At 49.7% G+C, this 23,886-nt stretch overlaps 1 protein-coding gene across 4 annotated transcripts in view; it reads left to right on the top strand.

The window, feature by feature from the left end:
• The window catches only part of PDE1B (phosphodiesterase 1B), a 29,729-nt gene extending 6,048 nt beyond the window's left edge, over positions 1–23,681 (top strand). Inside the window, exons 2-16 of one of the 4 annotated variants that reach the window (XM_023557172.2) lie at positions 3,376–4,398; positions 13,010–13,123; positions 14,002–14,184; positions 14,373–14,439; positions 14,785–14,901; positions 17,202–17,342; positions 17,745–17,845; positions 17,954–18,079; positions 18,207–18,308; positions 19,356–19,476; positions 19,794–19,875; positions 20,200–20,308; positions 20,803–20,933; positions 21,640–21,765; positions 22,297–23,681. In XM_023557172.2, coding sequence (XP_023412940.1) covers positions 13,020–13,123; positions 14,002–14,184; positions 14,373–14,439; positions 14,785–14,901; positions 17,202–17,342; positions 17,745–17,845; positions 17,954–18,079; positions 18,207–18,308; positions 19,356–19,476; positions 19,794–19,875; positions 20,200–20,308; positions 20,803–20,933; positions 21,640–21,746 — 1,491 coding nt within the window. In that variant the 5' untranslated portion in view covers positions 3,376–4,398; positions 13,010–13,019 and the 3' untranslated portion in view covers positions 21,747–21,765; positions 22,297–23,681. Of the gene's footprint in view, positions 1–3,375; positions 4,399–6,608; positions 7,792–13,009; positions 13,124–14,001; positions 14,185–14,372; positions 14,440–14,784; positions 14,902–17,201; positions 17,343–17,744; positions 17,846–17,953; positions 18,080–18,206; positions 18,309–19,355; positions 19,477–19,793; positions 19,876–20,199; positions 20,309–20,802; positions 20,934–21,639; positions 21,766–22,296 lie in introns of those variants that run through there. The other 3 variants (XM_003405071.4, XM_064284104.1, XM_010597350.3) reach the window with 3 other exon arrangements.
• The last annotated feature ends 205 nt before the right edge of the window (positions 23,682–23,886 follow it).

Here is a 23,886-nt window from a genome sequence, read left to right as displayed (position 1 = left end):
GCTGCTGTAAAGACTGCAGGATAAACTGTGGCTCTCTGGACCTCTGGAGAAAAAGGAACGTCCTTTCACCTGGCCTTGGCAGGATGATTTTTAATACCTTCCTCCCTGGACTAGCCCCTCCTCCTTTATTTCTAACCATGGCAGGCGCAATTTCTCCTCCCTGGTTTTTAACCCCCATACTCCCATCAGATGTCCTCTATGTCTGTCTTTCCTCCATCAGCTCTGTCTTGAACAAGGATTGTGTGGTATCTCTGGATGTTGCTGTTGTTGTTAGGTGCCATCGAGTCAATTCCAACTCATAGCAACCCCATGTGCAACAGAATGAAATGCTGCCCAGTCCTGCGTCATCCTCATGATTGTTGTTATGTTTCAGCCCGTTGTTGCAGCCACTGTGTCAAGATAGAAAGTGGATAATTCAGGCAGCAAAGTAAAGGGGAGGTACAGGGGTAGAGGAAATCAAAGTGAGATCCAAGGAAGAATTTCACAAACCTTTGGTTGTAAAGGTGGCTGGAGGGAATAGGGACTCAGGGTGGTGGTAGTGGAAGAGCATAGGTACTGGAGTTGGGAGACTTGAGTTTGATTTCATGTTCCCACTATGCCAATTACTAGCTGTGTGAACTTGAAGTCACTTTATCTGTCTGAATTTGTTCCTCCTTTGATATCATTCATATGAAAGATCTTTCAGCATGGGAAATCTTGCTGTGTGCAGAGGCAGGCGAATGAAAATGAGCGTGACCACTGGCTGGGTTGTGGCAGAAGGATCAAGATTCAAGAGGGAAGAATATGAATCACCTAATAGGCTTGAGTCCTGGTGTCTGGGACATGATTTGGAAGAGAGCCATATCGATGAATGGTTGTCTGGAGGGGGTGAGGCGAAGTGTTTGAGCTTAGAGAATAGAAAGCTGAGTGAGGCTGGAGGAGGGCTTTCCTACAAAGGGTGTGGGCCACTGAGGCCAGAAGAAAGGAGGGTGACTTACTCTTCATCATGCCTTTCCCCAGTCATCAAACTAGAGGTGGGTGGAGCAATTGCAGTCCTGAGACATGGTGGGTCTTGGAAGCCTGAGGGGTGTCATATGTGGGTTCTGTAAGTATTGGAGGAATTTTTCTCTGGCATTTATCCTAAGTCCCTAGGCCTGGGAGTATTTTTATCAGGTATGCCACATCCTATTTTAGAGAATCTCTAAAGTCCCTAAGAACCCATATGTTATTCTGCTCATCCAGGAGCCCCAGGAGGTGGGTTGGAAAAAGACTGTGAGGGGAGATTCCACATTTGAGGTTGTCTTCGTCATTTTGGCTGGGAGGAAGGTGTAGGAAGTTGGGAACACTACAGGACTGTAAAGACAGGGGAGGGACTCAGTAGGAGAGGAGCCTGGACATCTCTGGACCTTTCTCCACCCGCCCCCTGCCCCCTGCCCAGGGAGTTCCTGAAGTCAAAGGAGTGAGTAGTTGTCTCCCCAGCTTTCCCACTGTGTTCTCCCAATCTCTCAGACTGGGATGGAGGAACAGAGAACCTTGAAACTGACCTTCCTCTCTTCTGAGTCTTTAAAGAAATCCTTGAGGATTTGTCTCCGACTCCTTTGCTCCTTCTCCTTTCCTCTTCTCTGATTCCTTCTGTGTCTTCTCTACACCTTCTCTCCTTTGACCTCATCTTTCTCTGGCTTCTCTTTCTCTGCTAGGCTCTGTTTTGCTCTTCTTTCTTGTGCCACTTCCTCTTTATGTCCCTTCCTTTTCACTTAGCCTCTTACACTTACCTTCAGTTCTCCTACTCTTCCCTCATCTTAGCTGGGAGTCAGAAAATCTCTGGGGCAGTCTCCCCTCACCCAAGTGTTGCTGTGGTGATGGGCAGGATAAGTTTGCTGCAGGCACCGTTTAAGGCCTTCTTAGGAGTCCAGCCTCAGCTCCTGTCTTCTGCAAGGCCTTTCTTTTGCCTTCTCAGTGACCTCATCTTCCCAGCTCCTCTGGAGAGGAAGACAAGTAATTCCCCTTGACTCTCAGGGGGCCGATTTTCTCAGGTACGGAAGTTGAGTAGCTATTTTCCAAGTCTCCTCAGGACAATAGCAGAGAAAGAGGGACAAAAGCAGGGCAGCAGGTGGGGTGGAGGTGAGACAACTGGGGAGACTGGAAGTTGTATGATAATGAAATTGTCTCCTAAGGGAGGAAGCCTTAATGGTCAGAGAGCATCCTGGGAAGGGCCAAAGATGGGAACTGAGGAAAGGAAGTGTTATTAAGAAGGAAAAAGGAGCCCCCAAATACCCTTTCAGCTCAGTAATGAAGCCTCTCCTGAGGTTCATACTTCAGCCAAAGATTAGACAGGCCTATAAAACAAAATGAGACTAAAGGGGCATACCAGCTCAGGGGCAAGGACTAGAAAGCAAGAGGGGACAGAAAAGCTTGGGAATCCAAGGTTGAGAAGCGAGAATATTGACATGTCATGGAGTTGTTAACCAATGGCACAAAACAACATGTATAAAAATTGTTTAATGAGCAGCTAGTTTGTTCTGTAATACTTCATCTAAATTACAGTAATAATAAAAAAAGAGAAAAGGAGAAAATTGAGTTGTTATCCATTCAGTTCATGGAGGTCTAATGCCAGTGTTTTTGCCACTCTGCCTCAGGCATCCCCCAGTTCTGTTCCCGTTCCTCTCCCCTCAGCTCCTGTTGCATCTGAGAAGCTTACTGCTGTCTGAGAAGAGAACATCAAATTAGGGTTCTACTTCAGCATCCCAGACCTGGCCGCAGTCTACTGAGAGAGCTGGGATGGGGGTTTTGATGGAGAAGCAGGCTTGGTGGGAAAAGGGCCAGGGCATATCCAGAAAGAAGCCTGGGGGCAAGCTAGAAGAGGGGTGCTTCAGGTGGTACTGTTGGATACAGCCAAGCTCCCAGGTCAGTTGATTCTGCAGCTGCAATGAGAAGTCATATTTGCAAATAATTATGGTGGCTGCAGTGGGGTGATCAGGCTGCCAGCTGGTGTTGGCACCATTTAGGTTGGGGATGGAGCTTGGCTTATATGTATGTGGGGGCTCAATGATTCTCTGGCAGGCAGGACCTGGGGGCTAGGTAAGCTTCTCCTTTCACTCCTGCTCCTCAGCTTCCCTGTTCCCCTGTTTATCAACTTTTCCATCTAGCTTAGCAATCCCTCCTTAACTCTCTCCTTCATGCCCACCTTGTTTGGAAATTTCTTGGGGTCTGGACCGACTGAGCACACATGCCAACAGTGTTGTCAAGTTCGCTAAACCCTGATCCCCTCTCTACCATGCAGCAACTTTAGAAATTCCAATCTGAAAGAAATATAATAAATCAAATTGCACTAGGTTCACCCCAAAGACTTCTTTATCTCTCGTTTGTGCCTTTTCTGCTTTTCTTTGAAATGCCAAGAAAATCTGCTGTTGTTTTGGTTGCAACAAAATGGATTGAAGACAGATATGCAGAACTTCCTGGAAAGGTCAAAGAAGCTAGGAGGTGACCTTCCTATGATGATGAAGAAAGCCACCCTCCTCCTTTAAGCATCAGGTTAGAGCTGGGTTGGGGAAAGCAGTGAGCCAGTCAGAAAGAATGAACTGTGGAATCTGGGAATGGAGGCCTAGGCATCCTACTTCCCTAGTGCTTCCAACTCTGGCACTGAATTTGAGAACCATAAAGTGCTACAGATAAGGAAACTGATGCCAGAGCTGGGTGGTAAGGTGGAGGGCAGGGCTGGGACCAGAGCCAGATTCCGCTGATCCACACAGTCTAGTGCTACTCCTATCACACCTGCAGTCGGTCCCCTGCCAGGCTTCCAACTCACTTTCCCATCCTAGGCTGCCTTCATTCAACATCTCTTAGGTCCCCTGGAAGCAGGACATCTGCTGGGAACATCTGTTGGGATGTTGTTTAGAGGGCTGGTGAGGTGGTCCATGTGGAGGGTAGTTAGTGAGCAGAATTAAAAGGTGCAGGGAAGGAGAAGAGAGGGGTGTACAGGTGAACAGGAGCCTCCTCTCTGATTTGCCTTCCTCTGACCACCTTCCTCCCTCTCTCAAGAGTTGAAGCCTGAAGGAGAGTTGACTCATTTTGTGTGCTGGGCTGGGAGCTAGGACACACTGGTTCTTATCAACCTGGGCTAAAATTCAGGCAGCTTAGATTATCCCCTTCCGCATCTGACCAGAGCTGTGCTGGGTTGTTGCTGGAGTAGGAACACCTGTTAGAAACATCTTCCAGCTTCCAGTCAGGAGCAGATAGTAATACTGAAAGAGGGAGCTACCTTTAGACACAGGCACCTTGGAAGCCAAGCTGACTCCTCCCCCTCTCCTTCTGTGTTTGCCATGAGTGGATCCTGACTCACAGTGACTCTATAGAACTGAGTAGAGCTGCCCCATAGGGCTTCTAAGGAGCTGCCGGTAGATTTGAACTGCTGACCTTTTGGTGAGTAGCCAAGTTTTTAACTACTATGCCACCAGGGCTCCCCCTCCTCCTTAGTACTTCTCACATCTCTTCTCTTTCCTCCATGATCCCTTAGTACCTCCTGCCCTTCTTCTCATCCCCTTCCACTCTCCTGGTTTCTGTGCTTTCCCCCACTATTGCTAGCAGCTGCCCTTCCCCCAAGCTCCCCAAGACCCAGCCCCCACCCCAAGCTCCTCTCTCCAGTGCCTAGAGATCTCCCAGCACTGCCTTGTCAACCTGAGACCTGCCACCTCCCAGGATGGTACCCCAGCTCTATCACCAGGGGGGCTATTTTTATCCCTGGAGCCACCCCCGCCACTCTGTCCAGCCAGCTGCCAGAACTGGGGCTGCTTGCATAGCAATGGGAAATCAGGGGAGTGAGAGCAATGCTTGGTGGGGTGGGGGTCTGATTGTTCTTAGTTTCTGGAGTCCCATGTTCTGCATACTCCCCAGCTTCTGCTTCCACTGCCTCCCTGGCCCGTGTGGAATAAGGAACCAGGGAGAAGCCCTGGGCATCCAGAGTGGGGGTTCTGGGGGGACTGAAGCTTTTCCACAAATGGCTCAGGTGCCATTTGGAGCCTGGATGGAAAATCAGGGGTCCTGGGCACGAGGGTGGGCCTATGGGACTTTCGTTCCTGGAGAATTCTTGATGAATATTTGCTGAGCTAACCAAATAAAAAAAACCAAATAACCAAATAAAGGGGTGGACTAAATAATAATCCTTTGCATTCATCGCACCACTTTATAGTTCCTAAGGTGCTTTCAAATGATCTCATTTGATCTTTGGGAGAATTCTGTGAAGCATATATTATTTACCCATTTTACAGACAAGAAACTGGAGCTCAGAGCGACTTGTTCAAGGTCATACAAAGTGGGAAAATCTAGGCAATTTTCCCTGATTTTAATTGATGTCCTTTTTCTATTATATTTAGATGATTTCTCTGATTCTTTCAAGATCTGAGATTTTGGAGCCTCGAGATTAGCCAGTGAATCCCTTCCCCAGCATGCCTCCACACCCACACCCACACCCACACCCACACCCACACCCACACCCACACCCACACCCACACCCACACCCACACCCACACCCACCTCCTCTCTGACCAGAGGCAATCTCCTTGCCTTTGTTCCCTGTCCCAACTCCTGTTCTTCACTATAGGGTGGGGAAAGCTGTGGATGGGTAGAGCATGGACAGGGGAAGGCGGCATTATGGTTGGGCTCCTTTCTATTTTTAAACTAAATTTAGGGCTAGAGGAAAACCATTGCTGACCCTTTGCTGGGGTCATCACATCTCTGCAAGTACCAGTCTCCTTAGCTCAGACACTGAGTGTAGAGTGTGCAGTGTGTCTGTGGGTGAGTGTGTGTATATGAATTTTTTTTCCCAGGAAGGGACAGTGGTTGCCCAATACTACTACTTAAGAACATTTAATAATAATACACTGGTACAGGTGATGCAGTGTGTGTGGGGGGGCGGTGGGGGGTGGGCGTGGGGTGAGATAGAAGTAATTTGTCCAACCAGCTTGGTTCTATTGGGCAAGACAGCAGAGGAATGGACAAGATATCCTCTCAAAGGCTTTTCCAGTCTAAGAAATCTCCACCTTTTCGGTAGGAGGTTTAGGTTAGTGCCTATCTGCCTAGAGTGGTGAGGACTGGGGTGAGGGGCAAGGTGAGGGAGAGGAGCTGGCCTGGCTTAGAGTTTGTTGGTGTTTCAGGCTGTGTGCAGCTGGCTACCACCTGCCTTTGCTCCTCCTCTCTCACCCGTTCCAAACCAGCACGTCCACAGAACAGGCCAAATGACTGATTCCCCTGCTTGCGGGGGCTGGGAGGCACAGAGAGGAAGATGCTGGACAAAGAGAGAGAGGGTTTCCTTTCTTTGAAAATCTGCAGCAGCCCTGCTTCATGGCAGTCAGGAGGTCACTAGAAAACAATTTCCAAACATTTAACCTCCATTTCTCTTGTTACTGGTGTCTCGGTATTCAGTGGAGATGAGAAACAGCAGGTTCCCAAACTTTATTTGTTTATAATCCTTAGAAGCTTTGGCACGGTGACGAGGTATTTTAATCTCTCCCTGCTTTGTGTGTGTGCACGCGCGCGTGCAGACTTCCCGTTATAAAATCCCAGCTTCGGGCCTATTTTTTCTCATTTCACTTTCTCTTGTCATATTCATCCCCACTAACCCCTTTCCCTTATTTCCACACTGCCCCAAGTCCTAGACCCTAGCTTAAGGAGGTCATAGAAACCGGAACTCTTTTCGGTAGATGCGTTTGGCTTCACCTTAGTCGCTCCTTCTTAGCCTCGCCCAACCCCTCAATTGACCAATCGCGGCTCCCAAATACTTGTTTTGCTGATGTCATCTTCCAGCCAATCGGGCGGTGGGCTGGGGCTGTGTGCGCACATCCACTTCGCGCCGCAGAGGCAGGGCTTCTTTTCGCCCCAGCCTAAGCGAGAGCGGAGCATGAGGGTTGGAGAGGGAGTTCTCGTCCCCAGGCCGCTCTTGGGTTCCTCTTCTGACAGCTACTGCACCATCCCATCAGTTCTCCCCTACCCCTGGGCTAGACTACCTCTCTTTAATTAATTCACAGTTAATCCCTAACCCTCGTTTTACAGACGAGGAAACGGGCTGGGAGTGTTAAAGTAACTTGCTCAACTTCTTGGTTTCCATGCGCTGGTCCTTCTGAGTTTTATGCACTGTCTGGTGGAGGAGGGTGGGTTGTGGGTGGTGGAAGGCTTCTTCCCTCCTTGTGGAGCTGGTCTCTGGGTAAGGATTCCCTGACCCCATAGCTTCAGTAACCACCTTCCTACAGCTTCTAATTCTCTATGGGACCTTCATCCTCCTGTTTTGCTTTCATTCATTCACGTAGCATTAAAGCTCATTTTGAAGAATGGCCCCTGAAAAGACCCTGCTGTCTCTCTAGGAGGAAGTGGTGGCTGCTTTAGACCCCGGGGTTGGGGCGGGGGTAGGGAGGCTAACCCTTTCTCTCCAAAGAGGAGCCCCACCTCCTCAGAGCAGGGGCTGGCCTGTGCTATTTCTGTCCTTTCTGGGATTCTTCTGAGAACAGATTTTTGTTTTCAGTCTGATGTAGTTTTGAAACTTTTCCCTCGGTCTCTCACCCAGTTCCCAGAGGCTGGGTCTCTGCCTAATGACGCCCCCCTTCCTGCAGCGAGGCTCCTCCTTGTTCACCTCCCCAGAGAGTTAGTTTACTCAGCTCTGCTGGGGCCTGGAAGAGGAAGTCAGGGGCTCAAGAGGGAGTCACTCCCCTCAGGGGCCCTGGGGCCCCAGGGCCAGCATTTTGAGCCTCTGAGGTAGGAAAATTTGATTCCTATGGCAACCCCTGTTCCTGTGCAGAGGAGCCACCTCCAGGGCCCGATCCTCAGGTAGGCACCAGGGATGAAGGAGAAGGGAGGAACAGGACAGGTTGCTTTTGGATTCACCAGTTGTCTGTAGTTTGGTGGAGGGGAGGGACCAAGACCTGACAGTCCCGTGTGTGTATGTGATCTGTAGCCGTGGGTCAACTTCTCCAGCCTTTTACCCCGTCCATCTTGCTCTTCATCTTATTCTCCTTCTATTTCCAGCTCCCATTTTTTTTTTTTTTTCCAAATCTCTTCCTATTGCCTATGGCAGATGACTTAGCAGTATTTGCCTGCTTTCTCTTCTTCTGGACACCGAGCATCCTTAGGACCTCTCGTTCAGGGCTTCGAATCAGTTCTGGTGTGACTCTCCTGCTGAGCATTTTCATTTCCACCCCAGATATACTGACTCCCAACCCTCTGGCCTGAAGTTGCCTGGTCTTAAGCCCCCTACTTACGGTGATCTTTTCGGGAGTGTGGGGACAGGAAGCTATGTAGGGGGCTTTGGAAATCTCCAGAATTTCACCCCTGTGGTGATCCAGAGGTGAATGAACTCGGGCTGGGGGATGGGAGGGACGAAGCTGAACTTTTCAGGGATGTTGGAATTATTACTGCTAGGGACCTTCTCTTCTAGCTGGCTATCTAGAGCTAAGGGAGACTGGGGATTTCCAGGGGTCAGGATCTGACACTTTTCCTGTGGTGGAGGATGGAAGGTAAAGGAGAGAAAAGTGGTGGTGAAACAGGTGGGGTGGAGGTGGAAGGAATGTTGGAGGAAGCTTCCAGTTTTCCTTAGGTCTGGCTGAGGACTGGACAGGGTTGAGCACCCTGTTCTACAGGGGAAATGATTATTCTGGTGCCAGGGTCTCTGAGAGCTGAACCAGAGGGGTTATATTAAAACTGATGTGGATGGGAAAGAAGAACTTCTTGCAGAAAAATGGTGAGGTGAGGTGGGCCTGGGGAGACCCTAAGTCTAGCAGGACTTTAGAATAAGACAGACCCCTGTCAGGCTGAAAAGTAAGGTGTGTGTGTGGGGGGGGTTACAGAACTTCAGGAGGGTTAAGTTGAGCACCTGGATCCTTCCAGCTGCCTGAGTCCTGTCCCCTTCCTGGACTCCTAGCTTGTCAAATTTGTTCTTTAATCTTTCTTTCCATCCTTACCTCCATCCTTCTGATGTCTGGATCATGTTGTGTTAAGATTTCAACAGGAGCTATACAGGAGCTCCTGAACAAGATCTAGAAGTGGGGGGTGGGGGAGGGGAGAAGAGGAAGAAGTTGGAAGAAGGGTATGTTAAAAGTCAACCTATGCCCTCAATCTCTCCCTCAGGCTCACCATTAGAGCTTCAGAAACTCTGGCTCAGAAATCTTGACTGGGAAATGGCCTCATACCTGATCAAACTCCCCCTTTCTCTTTTACTTATTTAATGAATATTTACTGAGCACTTACTCTGTGCCAGGCTGTAAGAAGGCAAGATAAACAAGTCATTGTCAGTGCCATCAAGACACTCACAGTCTGCCATGGGCTAACAGACACATAAACATTTAATTAAGGATAGATTGACTGAGACTGAAGAAGCTGTGGTGGTGGGGTTCCAGCTTTGCTGAGCTATCTACATGATTGGGCTTGTTCTGCCCCAACATAGTCTGTGCTTGAGGGGCACAGTTAGGCTCCATTAGCGTGAGCTGTAGGCCTTGCTAACCTGAGTGCCACTGACCTTAGACAAGTCACTTAACCTCCTTTATAAGGTGATTTCAAGGCTCAAATGAGGTAAAGAGCTACCCAAATAGGAAAAAGGATGGCCATTATCATTCTCCCATTCCTCTGTTACGTGGCTTTCTAACTACCAGCCTTTCTCTAACCTAGAAGGAGCTCTGGTGGTGCAGTGGTTAAACACTCGGCTGCTAACTGGAAGGTCGGCTGTTTGAATCCACTAGCTCCTTCATGGGAGAAAGATGTGGCAGTCTGCCTCCATAAAGGTTAAAAAAAAAACCAAACCCACTGCCCTCGAGTTGATTCCAACTCATAGTGACCCTATAGGACAGAGTAGAACTGCCCCATAGAATTTCCAAGGAGCGCCTGGCGGATTTGAACTGCTGATCTCTTGGTTAACAGCCATAGCACTTAACCACTATGCCACCAGGGTTTCCCCATAAAGATTATAGCTTTGGAAATCCTGTGGGGCAGTTCTGCTCTGTCCTATAGGGTTACTAGGAGCTAGAATCAACTTGATGGCAATGAGGTTTTTTTAAATCTAAACTAGGGAGTCCCTGGGTGGTGCAAACAGTTAATGGGTTAATGTGTTTGGCTTCTAATCAAAAGGTTGGAGGTTCGAGTCTACTTGGAGGTGCTTCAGAAGAAAGGCCTAGCGATCTTCCAAAAGAGCAACCATTAGAAAACCCTATGGAGCATAATTCTACTCTGACGCACACGTGGTTGCCATGAGTCTGAACTGACTTGACGGCAACTGGCATCTAAGCTAGACTCACTTTTCTTTTTCTGGACTTGGGATAGAGAAAGCAGGTGCTTATTGGATTTGAAGGGTGTGTGATATGGGCTTGGTGGCCCCAGCATCGTGCTGGTCATTGCATTCTGATGCAAATCACATTTATGGGGATTCTTTGTGCCAGTCACTTTGTTAGGCCCTTTTGCATATATTAATGCATTTAATCCTCTTATTAACAACCCTTTCAGGCTGGTATGTAATCATCTGTGTATTTTCCAGATGAGGAGAATGAAATTCTAAAATAGTGGTCGTCAAACTTTAATGTGCGTGAGAATCATCTGGGGGTGCTTGTTAAAAATGCAGATCCCTGGATGAACCCTCAGGGATTCTGGTTCAGAAGGTGTGGGGTAGGGGTGAGACTGTATCTTTAATAAGTATCCCAGGTGATTCTGATGCTGATGGTCTACTGGCCACATTTTGATAAACATTAAGTTGGTGACTTACACAAGGGCTCATGGCCAGAAAGTGGTAAGTTTGAACCCAGGATTCCTGCCTCCTAGACCAGTGCTCAGTACATGGTGCCACAGATGCTCCTGAACCTTGGTTTCTGCATTGGAAATGGGGATAGCAATTCCTTCCTGCCTCCCTCCCTCCTGGGCCCATTGTGAGGATAAAATGAGATAATGTAGGAGCAATAGCTCTTTAAAATGTAGAGCTGGCAGCTTCGTTAGTGATTATGCGAATACATGCAGATGAGCATCCGTGGGCTTGGCTGTTCACTTTGGGAGCCTGTGTACTTTGGGATGTGTGTTTCAAGTGGTGGGTTGAGAATAAAACTGGAGGAACTTTCGTGGTGAGCATTGACCTCTGGGGCCTGAATGAAATGGAAGATTAGGGCTGGCATGGAATTGTGGGGGAGTGATGGACCAGAGGCAGTAGAAGAGGCCTTTCTTCCTGGGTTGTGTGTCCCCATACTCAAGGGCCCCTCTCTAGGGAACTAACCAGTAGAGGGAAGCCCATGCTTGTGTCTGACCCTGAAGGCAGAGCATAACTCTTTGTTCTGTGATCTCTGGGTGGGTACCCAGGGAGATACCCGCTCATTACCCTCCTTCCTAGCTCATTTGTCTAGAAAGTCTTTTATGTTGTCTAACCTCCAATCCTCCTCCCTGATGAAGCCTGAGCTGGGGCTGAACTTTACTCAAACCTTCGAATTTACGTCATCCTCATTCTTGTCAAACAACCTGCTGTTTCCACATAGAGACAGTGCAGCAGGAAGGCTGGAAGTGAGATTTGAAGATAGCCCACTAAGGAGTCCATTTTTTCCCCCTTCCCTTTTCCCTCATTTGCATTCAGCCATGTCAGCCTGGACTACTAGGCCCAAAGGTGAGAGTTGAGTTGTGACGCTTCCTGGGGCTGGCTGTTTTCAGCATCCTCTCTATTCCAGAGCTGCTGAGACCCCACGATTCTAGAGCAGCTTCTGTTTGGGAATGCCATTGTTCTCCCTCCCCCATCTTCCCTGGGAATTGATGCTAATTTCGGCCTCTGGTCCCTGACTCATTCTGTTCTCCTCCCTGACTCATAGGGTGACCTTGGGTTCTGAAGCCCCTCTCACTGGGGAATTGTAATGGCCAGCATTTCACCCCCCTCTTGGTTTTAGTGGGGCTGGAAGGAGTGAGAGTGGGAAATGCTTAATGGCTTAAAAAATATCACTAATATCAGAGAATATTGCTTTCTTTGTGACTGCCTGCACTGGTCTGGCCAGACTTCTAAGAAGCTTCTCAGTTAATCACTGACCCCAAGCCTAGAATTCACAAGTACAGAATATGAGAGGCTCATCCCTTCAGGCAAAACCAAACCAAAGCCAAACCCAGTGCCATCAAGTCGATTCTGACTCATAGCGATCCTATAGGACAGAGAACTGCCCCATAGAGTTTCCAAGGAGCGCCTGGCGGATTCAAACTGCAGACCCTATGGTTAGCAACCGTAGCACTTAACCACTACACCACCAGGGCTTCTCCCTTCAGGTGAAGCATCCAGTAAATGAGATCCTTTCTCTTTCCCTAGCTCTACCCCTACCACTTGCTCTAGGGGAAGCTGTGGCTGGGGCAGAGGCAGGGAACAGGTCCTGTACGTAACCCTTTGGCAGAAGTCCTCTGGCCTGGGAATGGGGAGGCAGTGGTTAATCCTGCCTTGTCCTGGCTGATGGATTCTGGAATCATAATCCATTAGCTCTGCCTGCATGGAGTGAGGCTGTGTGAAAGCATTCAGATTGGTCTTTGTTCTGTTTTTGCTGTCCCTGCCAGGGACAGAGGGACTGTGGACATGTACTGCCCTCCCCACCATGACCAAGAGAAGGAATTTTGGGTGCTATTTTGGTTGCTGTTGATCCCAATACCTTCTTTCATTGGGGAAATAAGCAGTTTTAGCGTGTGGTTATTTTAGACAATGAAATAGATCATCCCCAAAACATCACCCCTGGGCTTACCTAATTCCGCTGGACCTGGGGAGTTTAAACAAGTGTTTGTAGGAAACACCGAGAAAAAGGAAGGTGTTGAGAGATCAGATGGTGGGTGAGGGTGGTAGAGTCAAGAAAAACCTGGAATTAAATTTTGGGGTTAGGTAAACTTAATACAGGCAATGGCAATAACCTGGGATCAGACACATAAGCTGCTATTATTATTAATGTTAGCACTATTATTTAAGGAAGACAGGCTGTCTCTGTAAAATGCATCCTATTAGAGGGTCTTCTAGTCTCATGACAAGGTAGCAGTGCCTAAACAGGAGATCTGTGCCCACTCCCCGCAGGCTGCGCTACATGGTGAAGCAATTGGAGAATGGGGAGGTAAACATCGAGGAGCTGAAGAAAAACCTGGAATACACAGCTTCTCTGCTGGAGGCTGTCTATATAGACGAGACACGGTGAGAGTGGTGACGCTGGGAATCCAGAAAACGGGGAGTAAGACAGAAAGCTGGAGATAGGGACACATGACAGGGACAGAAGCAGGAAGAAAGGGAGCGGGAGGAGCAGCTATAAAGAGCTATATAGCTAGAAATGTTGGCAGAGATAAAGAAGCAGAGGGACAGACAGAGAGATGCAAAGGTAGACACACAGATACCAGGAACCAGAGAAGCCTGTTTTAGATTTGGAAGGAACCTTAATGCTCACCTAGTCCCCACCTTCTCCCCAGTGCAGAAATCCCTCCAGAGCTGCCCTGCCCAATAGGGGGAGCCACTACTCATGGGTGGCTATTAATCACTTGAAATGTGGCTAGCTGAACTGAATGCGTGTATAAAATACACACAAAATTTTGAAGTCTTCGAGGGAAAAAAAAAAAGAATGTAAGCTATCTCATTAATATATTTTATGATTCCACGTTGAAATGATATTTTGCATGTATTAGGTTAAATAAGATTTATCGTGAAAATTAACTTCACCTGTTTTTATCTTTTTACTGTGACTATAAGAAAATTTAAAATTATTTATGTGGCTTGCATTTTACTTCTATTGGACGGTGCTGCTCTATAGCCTCCTTGACAGGTGGTATCGCCTTGCCTGCTTGAACACTTGAAGAGTTGAGGTGCTTACTACCTCACATAGTGACCTGTTTCATTATTGGAGGCATTAGACAGAGAAGCAGAAATAAAAAGAGAAATCAAGAGAAAGGAAAGAGGGAGTGAGAGACAGGAGAGAGTTGGCATGAGAGTTACTAAGGTATGGGTTGTGGCTGGGCCTAATGTCCCCAGGCTGAAGAAGCGCCTGCTATCTCTCCTCTGTGACTCCACTTCTGGGGCCTCAGGCAAATCTTGGATACGGATGATGAGCTGCAGGAGCTGCGGTCAGACGCTGTGCCTTCGGAGGTACGGGACTGGCTGGCCTCCACCTTCACCCAGCAAGCCCGGGCCAAAGGCCGCCGAGCAGAGGAAAAGCCCAAGTTCCGAAGCATTGTGCATGCTGTGCAGGCTGGGATCTTCGTAGAACGGTGAGGCTCACCCACACTCAGCTCCCCCTGCCTCAGCTGTGGCCCTTTTTCGCAGCCACCCTGGTCTTCCAGGGTCCCACCAGCTGTATGAGTCCACATGCCCATGGCTCATCCCTACACCCCCGCCTGACCAGACCCTCACTCCCCAGACCTTCACACCTGGACTCCTTTTCCTTATCCTTCCTTAGGATGTTCCGGAGAACGTACACGTCTGTGGGCCCCACCCATTCCACGGCGGTCCTCCACTGTCTCAAGGTGACCCCTGGTTTCTGGGAAAGAGGAGAAGGTTGAGGAATGGAATAGCCATCGGGACATCCAGACTCTGTTTATAGCATGATTTTTCCCTCCCCCTTTTAGCTGTCATTTCCGTGTTCCTCAAACAACTTTTGCCTGTTCCAGAGGCAAACCCCTATGTTCTTATCTCTCATCATGAGAGATACCTGGGGAAAAAAGAGGCCCATGTTACCACCTCTTTGTTTTCCTGTTTTCTAAGTCTCTGTACTCATTGGGAAGTTCTCCTTGAAGTCTAACTTCAACCCTTCCTGTGGCTGAGAAGCTCCTCTTGAGAGCCTCCCTGCCTAGTCCATTGTCTCTCCACAGAACCTGGACCTCTGGTGCTTTGATGTCTTTTCCTTGAACCGGGCAGCAGATGACCACGCCCTGAGGACCATTGTTTTTGAGCTGCTGACTCGGCATAGCCTCATCAGCCGCTTCAAGGTTAGGCATCATCCTACCTCTGTCTCCAGGCAGGATTCTCCACTCCCATTAATTCCTCTTTTAAAAGATTCCCAACTAAGTAGATTCTGTAGGCTTCCTCACTCAATGCCCATCTGGGAAGCACCCCGCCAAAGTCTGGCCTGCCTTTCTCTTGCTGCTGTCCCAACCTCTAAATTTATTTACTGCTTTCTAGGGAAGATTCTGGGACTGAAGCCATGTAGCCTGGGATTCTACTCTTGCCCCCTCTGCTTTTTTTCTCTTACTTGTCCTCTCCAGGATGGTACCCAGTTCACCTCCCCTTTTTAGCTGTCTTGCCTTCTGCCTGTGGAGACGGAGGCCTGGAGTCCAAATGCTGTCAGCTGGTGCCCTTTGGGACTAGAGTCTCTCAATTTGTTTCCTCAGGAGACTGTTCGAGGGAAAAAACAAAATTGGCCACTCTCTCCCAGCTCTGGTCTCTGTCCTAGGAATGTCATAGAGAAGATCTGCTCTCAGCTGCTTGGTGGGATTGGGGTGGGGCTGTGTCAGGGTGTGTGAACTCGATTTGCTAAGCAGCTTGCCTGGCCAGGAAGAAGAATGTGGGATTAAATTGCCCTCCAGATCCAGTGCCTGGAAGAAGCATCTTTTGGGGGATAACCCAATATTTGGGGGATAGCGTCAGGAAAAAAGCACTTCTACATGGAAAAAACATTTGGAAGGGGAGGCTAGGGCGGGGAGGCGGAAAAGTCACAGTAGGGATATTTGGTCAGCACTCAGGTGGGGATGGGCAGTAGATGTTGGTGGTAAAGGAATACAAGTGTTTTCTGAGGGCTCTGTAGAAGGGGTAGTCAAGGGGTCAGTTGTAGAGTCCCCTCCCAGATGGCCTTCGGAAGGTCATTTCATCCATCCTTCTGCCTCCACTTAACTATAACAGACTATATTGTGCATGTGAGCCTTCCCTGGACCTTTGACTCCTCTGTTTTCTACCAGTCCCAAGAGCATTTTCAAAACTTCCTGAGATGCTCAGTTGGGATTTTCTTCAGTGCCTTCCTGAAACCTGTCCTTCTGCAGTTTCATTATCTTCCCACCAATCCTACCCTCTCCAGGACAGAAAATAGCAGGATCCTCTTTTTCCTAAGGCTTTTCCCATCTCATGTTTCTTCAAACTGGTTATCAGATATATTCCAGATGCCAGCTTCTTCTAAACTCTGCTTCCTTGCCCATGACAACTGGGTTTTCGGTATCCCAGGAGTAGCTGCATGGGGTTGGGGGTGGCCCAGCCTGTCTGTCTTGCTTCAAGGCACTTGGAGAAAGAGGGAGTGCTTATTGGTTTAGTTTTCTCTGGTGGTAGAGACCTCCTCAAGCTCCACATTTTCTTCCTGGGCGTCTAACCCCTCCCCTGCTCCTCCCCTTCCTTTCCCTCTTGGGATGCCATGGCAACACAAAAGCAAGGCCAGTTGTTATGGAAACATTCCTTTAAAATTCCTTAAATTTGGGGCACAACCCTCCAGGGATGGGGGTGGGGGTTGTAAGGGTCTGATAGACGAGTGGAGCATCTTCTGTGTTCTTTATTGCTCCTCTCTACAGAAGCATCCCCATGTCCTGAACCTTAGTCCCCTCCCAGCCTCAGGAGATCCAGGGACAGATGAAGACACTGGCCCTGCCCTCCCTGCCCTGGGAGCCTTGAGCCTTTTGAAGGAGGCAGGCATGCCCAAGGGCATATGCAGAGCCCTGGACAGAATTGAGAATAGCTGGAAAGAGGTCTGGGCCCTGATGCTTGTGGGTTGTGTGTGCCCACGCATGGGTGTGTGTGGTGGATATGGAAGGAAGGTGATCAGGGAAGGCTTCTCAGAGGAGGGGGTGCTTCATATCTGGTTGGAAGGGCTCCCTCCAGGTCATCTTATCCTTTCCTCTGCTTCTAAGTCCCTGTCCCATGATGTTGGATTTGAGGGTGGGGTGAGGTGGTTGGAAGGTAGGAGGGAAGCTTTCCTTTTATTAAAAACCTCCAGGGAAATAATAATAATTACAGCTACTCTCTAGAGGGCACTTACTAAGTGCCTTGTACTTATCTCATTAAATTCAGGGTAGGTGGTATCATCCTCATTCTGCAAATGCGTCTGAGGCATGTGACTTTCCCAAGGTCACACAGTCAGCAGGTGGTAGAGCCAGGATATGAGCCCAGGTTCACCAGCATGCAGGACCTGTGCTCTCTTTCTGTGCCACGCTGCCTTCTAAAGGAAGGTGGCATTGCTGATCTCAGTCCTCAGCCTCCTGCCATTCCTGCAGATCCTGGATCTATTTCCATTTCCTCCCTCCTCCTGCAGATTCCCACTGTGTTTCTGATGACTTTCCTGGATGCCTTGGAGACGGGCTATGGGAAGTACAAGAATCCTTACCACAACCAGATCCATGCAGCTGATGTTACCCAGACAGTCCATTGCTTCTTGCTCCGCACAGGGATGGTGGTAGGTGCCCTGGAGATCTCTGTTGTGATTCAGGGTCTTATGGCTGCAGAACTGGGTAGTCCAGATTGTACTCCCATTTCCATTTTTCTCTTTGATTCTTCTCCTTTGGCTTCCTAACGTCTTTACAGAGTCAAATTGGGTTGACTCAACACTAGAGGATTCCCCAGTGACCATAACCTCCTGGGCAGTGCTGGGGATGTGTGCTGTGATGCAGTGGGAGTGTTGCAGGTTGGGATAGAGGAGGGTCCATGGCCATTCCAGGGCTAGAGAAAGTTGGCTGCATTAGCCCAAGAGCTGGCCTTGAAGAATGGAAGGAACGGGTTGAGTTGCCTCCCTTGTGTGGAGGTGTTTGGGCAGTGACTAGTAGAGGGTCAGCCCTCTCATCTCATCCTTTTCCACTAGCACTGCCTGTCGGAGATTGAGGTCTTGGCCATCATCTTTGCCGCAGCCATCCATGACTACGAGCACACAGGCACTACCAACAGCTTCCACATCCAGACCAAGTGAGGGGTGGGGACGTGGCAGGGGCAGGAGGGACCAAGTGGAGGTGGAGGAGGTTTCCAGAGTTCCCCCTTACCAGAGACTGGACACAAGAGCCTTTGACTCTGCAGGTCAGAATGTGCCATCCTGTACAATGATCGTTCAGTGCTGGAGAATCACCACATCAGCTCTGTTTTCCGAATGATGCAGGATGACGAGATGAACATTTTCATCAACCTCACCAGGGATGAGTTTGTGTGAGCAGAAGCCAGGACTTGACATCCCTAAGAGACCCCCACACCCCAACCCTCTCTTCCCACTTCCTGGACCTCCTGCCCAGCAGTGCTGAGGGGACCGATCTCTTCTCTGGTTCTGTCCATTCAGAGAGCTGCGTGCCCTGGTCATTGAGATGGTGTTGGCCACAGACATGTCCTGCCACTTCCAGCAAGTGAAGTCCATGAAGACAGCCTTGCAGCAACTGGAGAGGTGACACCCGATGGATGGGGCGTGGCTGGAACCAGGCCAGAGTGAGGGGTGTATGAATTGGGGGCATACACATTGGGTAATTGGTATGCCAGGTCTTTACCTGAATGTAGATACTCTCTTGACTCCAGGTATCTGAATGCATCTCTGTGTAAGTGTGTGTGATGTGTGTGTGGTGTGGTCCTGGGTTTTTGTACAGCTCAGGCAGCTGGTCTGCTGGAGAATGCTTTGGGCTGGGAGTCTGAGGTGAGGTTCTCGTCCCAACTTCAGGACAGGCTTACTCTGGAATGTTGGGAAATCCATTCAGCCTTTCTGGACTTCAGCTTCCTTACCTGTGAAATGGTCAAAATAATCTGCCTTCCCCCACAACAGCTTGCCACTAGTTCCTACTCTAATTAGGGATGTTGGGAGAGTCATGTGGAGTAAAAAGAAAGCACAGAACAAATGCTATAATTACATATAATGTTGCTTAAAAGTGGGTGGGAGTATATAACAGTGTGTAAGAGAGAATGGCCTATGTGTGTCCTGAAGGTTTGTGTCAATCTCTGTGTATGGGGTCTATGTGCAGGAGTGTATACAGTGTCAGAGTGTGTTATTGTTGGGGGGATAATAATTTTAGGTAACATCTACTGAGCACTTACTATGTGCCAGACACTCTTCTAAGTACTTATATATTTTTGTCATTTAATCCTCTGAATAACTCTCTGTGGTAGATTCTGTTATTATTTCCATTTTAGGATTGAGGAAAATGACATGGAAATCTTGAGCAACTTGCTCAGTGTCACATAGTTAGTGTGCAGTAGGTATGGTGGGGATTCAAATCCAGGTCCTCTGCTAAGCCTGGGCTTTCCGCCACTAGCCTGTGCTGTCTCTTGCAAATATAAATATATTTAAAGTTTATTTGTGTATGTACGTAGTATCAGAGGGTGTTTGAAGTATGTGAAAGGGTGTCGATGTGTGGCTCTCAGAGGGCACGTGGGGGGAAGATAGAGAATGGGTTCAGGGTTTTCCTAAAGATCAATCTCTTTCCTTGCCACCTGCCTCAACCAGGATCGACAAACCCAAGGCCCTGTCTCTACTGCTCCATGCTGCTGACATCAGCCACCCAACCAAGCAGTGGTCGGTCCACAGCCGCTGGACCAAGGCCCTTATGGAGGAATTCTTCCGTCAGGTAGCGTGGTATTTTTGCCTACCCCCTACCCATGGAAGCCTTTTTCTCTTTTTCTCTCCAAGTCCCCTATGCCTTCATTCAGCCACCTGCAGCTTCAGACCTGATCCCAAAACCATTGGATAAAATCTCATTATCCTAAAGGCTTAGCAATAGTTGCCAAGACCAATTTGCATGTCATTTGTATATCACTTATTTCCTGCTGAAAGGCACAGAAAAACCTCTCCTCCGCAACAACCCCTCACCACCCCAACCTCACCCAGGTCTGGTAGGTCTGAGGTATCCTCTGGAGCTTTCCTGCCCTGTCCTTTCTCCCCTAGGGTGACAAGGAGGCAGAGCTGGGCCTGCCCTTTTCTCCGCTCTGTGATCGCACTTCCACTCTCGTGGCACAGTCCCAGATTGGTGAGTGCCCTTTCCTACAGGGAGGGGAAAGAGTGCTTTCTGGGCCTGGGCCAGGATTACCCCAAGTCCTCATGCACCAAAACCATTCTATCAAGCCAAACCTGTGCTGGAGCATGGGGTCCTGGGGGTAGAGGTTGGGGGATTAAAGCGGAGTTCTCTGGGGTCACAAAGACATTTTAAAGCCTGTCCCCAATGGGAGAATACCAGCCCCAGGTTACACCTCTTCACCCGGTTTTACATGCAGCTAGGGTCACGACCATGCTAGCTGTAACTTCTTCTCAGCCCTCGGGTAAGAGACCTCCACTGTGGCTTCCTTCACTGTAGGTTTCATTGACTTCATTGTGGAGCCCACGTTCTCTGTGCTCACTGATGTGGCAGAGAAGAGTGTGCAGCCCCTGGCAGATGAGGACTCCAAGTCTAAAAACCAGCCCAGGTGAGAGTGGCTGGGGTGGCCAGGTCTCCTGGTTCTGGGAGAGGCAAGTTTAGCTCACAGAGAGAAATGACTCACAGGGAGGAGGTTCATCCATGACAGGGGTAGTGGAAGAGCAGGCAACTCCAAACTTAGGAGTCCCTCTGCTGCTTGTCACACAGGATGGGACCAGAAGGGTGTAGCCTGCACCTGTGTTTCCCTTCACCCATCCTTCCATTTTTGTCTATTCCTTTAGCTCCATCTTTATTGCCTTTCTACTAACCTTGTTTTTATTATCCTTTTACCAGGAGGGAAGGTGTGGAGATGGAGGGGAGAAACTGGGGGGAGAAGGACAAGATCTTGGGGTGTACCTAGTAGAGGGAAAAGAGGATGACGACTAGGCTCCATAAGCCTGCTCCTGGTCTTCCATCCTCTCCCTTCCCCTCTGAGGGCTATGAAGGTGGTTCTGCAGTGGGCTGGGCCTCACTTCCGGAGGTGTGGGGGGTTCCTGATTCTAGCTTCCAGTGGCGCCAGCCTTCTCTGGATGTGGAAGTGGGAGAGCCCAATCCTGACGTGGTCAGCTTCCGCTCCACTTGGACCAAGCACATTCAGGAGAACAAGCAAAAATGGAAGGAACGGGCAGCAAGTGGTGGGTACCATTGTGGGTGGTGTGAGATCTTGGAGGCGGGTACTAATGGAGCAAGAGCAGATCCATTTTCCTTAAGCCTCTGGAACAACCCATTTGAGTCCTAGAGTGGGGAATGGAGCTGATCAGACTAAAGATAGATCACAGGAAAGACTGGCGGAGTTGCCTGGACTGTTCTAGAATGGGGTTTGGAGAGAGGATAACTCATTGCCACCAAGTCAATTACAACTCATGTGACCCTGTAGGATGGAGTTGAACTGCCCTATAGGGTTCCCAAGACTAAAATCTTTATGGAAAGAGATTGCCACATCTTTCCCCTGTGGAGTGGCGGGTAGGTTCCAACTGCCAACCTTTTGGTTAGCAGCCAAGTGCTTAACCATTGTGCCACTGGGGCTCTTTGGAGAGAGGATAGGGACAGCCATATTCTACAACTCAAGGGACCTCATGTACACTGTGGTCTATGTGAATGGTGTCCCTCTAGATTTGGGCAACTTGGTGGTCCTAGATGGGAAATCTTTTTCCCAGAGGTTAAGGACTGTGAGTTTTAGCAAGGCTGGATAGGCTCTCCTCAAGTGGGGAAAGGCTGAGTGGAGCTCAGCTTGAAGGCAAGGAGATGGTTGAGAATCCCTTACTTTTCTCCACATACTTCTTGGGTTCTGAGGAAAATACTTCTTGGTCTGGCCCCAACTTCCTTCATGCCCCTCTGCAGGTATCACCAACCAGATGTCCATTGATGAGTTGTCCCCATGTGAGGAGGAGGAGGCCCTGTCCTCCCCTGTGGAAGATGAACACAATCAGAATGGGAATCTGGACTAGCCCTAGTGGGGTGGCCCAGGTGAGCATGTCATGGTGAAGGGAGGAGGTGGGGAGAGTCTTGAGAGCTGAGTGCCCAACATGGTCTCCTTAAAGGGTCACTTCTGGGGTCCAGTGGATGTGAGGTCTCTCTCCTTTCTAGGCAGGAAAGTAGAGGAAGTGAAGACCCAGAGCTGAACCTAGGCATGAGTGGGAAGTAGGGAAGTCCTCCCACCCTCTCCTGCCTCACAGTCCCTGCAGGAAGAAAGGAGTAGCTTCTTAGAACAATAGCAGAATAGGATGAGGCCTAAGCAAGACTACAGCCAGACTGTACAGCATGTTGGTGGGAGTTAGGAAAAAGGAACCTGCCCAGGGTAGAAGGCCCAGTGAGGTCAGCTGAGCATGACTTGGATTTCAGCCCCTCTCACATCCCTGGCTGGGCACTCTTCTGCAGGGCATTTTTCACACAACTGTACATGGGACTGAGTGGGGATCCAGCCGGACTTAGAGAAGGTAGGTCAGATTGGAGAGAAAAGCAAAGAGTAGAGCACTGAGGTGTCTCCATCTTTCCCAGGTCCTCATTAAGTCTAAAGTCATCAGCACCATCCATCGGGACCGGCTCCCCCATCTGCTCCAAGGGATTCCAGAGGTCGTGGAACAGATAACCCACCTGAAGGCCAAATGCCAGAGATTGTGGGGTTGGGGGAAGGGCACCTCCCCACCTGATACCCATTAGGGCGCACTTTAATCTCCCGGCAGCAAGACTGGGGAACTTCAGGCTCCCAGTGGTCACTGTGCCCATCCCCCTTCCTCTGGACTCCCCCTTGGTCAATTGTCTGGCTGGGAGGGGGGAGCTTCCTAGAGGTTTCCCAGGGCCTGGGGGGAGGGTCAGAGTTGCCAGCCCCCCTGGCCCTCCCCCTTCCTTTTTGCCTCCAAGTTTCTAAGCAATACATTTTGGGGGTTCCCTCAGCCCCCCACCCCAGATCTTAGCTGGCAGGTCTGGGTCCCCCTTCTCCCCTGGGACAGGCTGGAATAGAACAGAAAGCTGGGGGTTTTCAGAGCTCTTACATGTGGGGAGGGGAGTGGGCTCCTTCAGGGCATGGTACCTTTCTGGGGCCTAGGAATGGGGGACAACCACTTTACCCCAGACCTGCACTGCTTCAGCCCTGTCCCCAGCCCAACGCTCTGCAATCTTCCCTCTCTCCCATTCTGAAAATAGAGACTGGGGAAGAGAGGAGCCATTGGGACCAGGGGCTGAGGGGAGTCCTTCTCCGGGTTCCTTAAGAGCTTGGGACTGGTCTGAGTCCCTGGGACTTGTCACCTGCCCTGGCTGAGTCCTGAGCTCTTTGCCTCCTTCCTCTCCCTACCAGGGCTGGGTGGCTCCTATCCGACCAATGTCTGTAAAGTGCTTTGAGGTCTTCCCAGCAAAGCACCTTCAGGATGCATCTTATGAGCACAGGCAGGAGACCAGCTGGTTTGGGGTCAAAGGTGCAGTGGGGAGGGTGAGGTATAATCCAGTAATTCGGGGTTGCTAACAGAGAGGGTCCCTCTTCTCCTCCAGCCCCTTGAACTGGCCCAGAAGCAGGCACCAAGAGGCCCCTCCTCTGGGACAAATGGGGAGTGGCTGGTGGAAGGCTGATGGGGGAGGGGCTCAGGGCTGTTGCTGTCTTGTCCTCTGAATGGAGCCTAGCCAGGTCCACTGCCCCTTCTTCTCCTCAGGTTCCTCCTCACCCCCACCTTGCCCCAGGAAAGGCCCAAATCCAGGTGATTGCCCTCCTCCTTTCTTGTAAATACCAACCACACATTTGTACAGTGGGCCCTGTTTGTGTGATGTCCATATCCATGATCCCTGACATTTGTCCCTCCCACCCCACCCCAAGTGGGGCAGAGACGCATGTGACTCACCCCTGCCCTTGGTCTCCCAGACCCCTGCTATAGCCAGAGATCAATAAAGAAGGGAGACCTGGCCTGACTGTGTGTAGTATTCACTGGGGTGAAAGTTCACCCAGCGCCTTCATATATGTGCTCTGTTTAAAGCTTGGTAACACCTGGTGAGGCATGCTCCCTGTGATATAGGTGGGCAAGCTGAAGCCCAGAGGGATGAGGTCTTGCCCAAGGTCACACAGTAGGTGCCCGGCAGAAGGACCTTACACTTCGGAGGCTC

The sequence above is a fragment of the Loxodonta africana genome, chromosome 4 (genome assembly GCF_030014295.1).
Source record: "Loxodonta africana isolate mLoxAfr1 chromosome 4, mLoxAfr1.hap2, whole genome shotgun sequence".
NCBI lineage: Eukaryota > Metazoa > Chordata > Mammalia > Proboscidea > Elephantidae > Loxodonta > Loxodonta africana.
The sequence above is the reverse complement of the archived record's forward strand: the minus strand, read 5'-3'. Positions and strand labels throughout refer to the sequence as shown.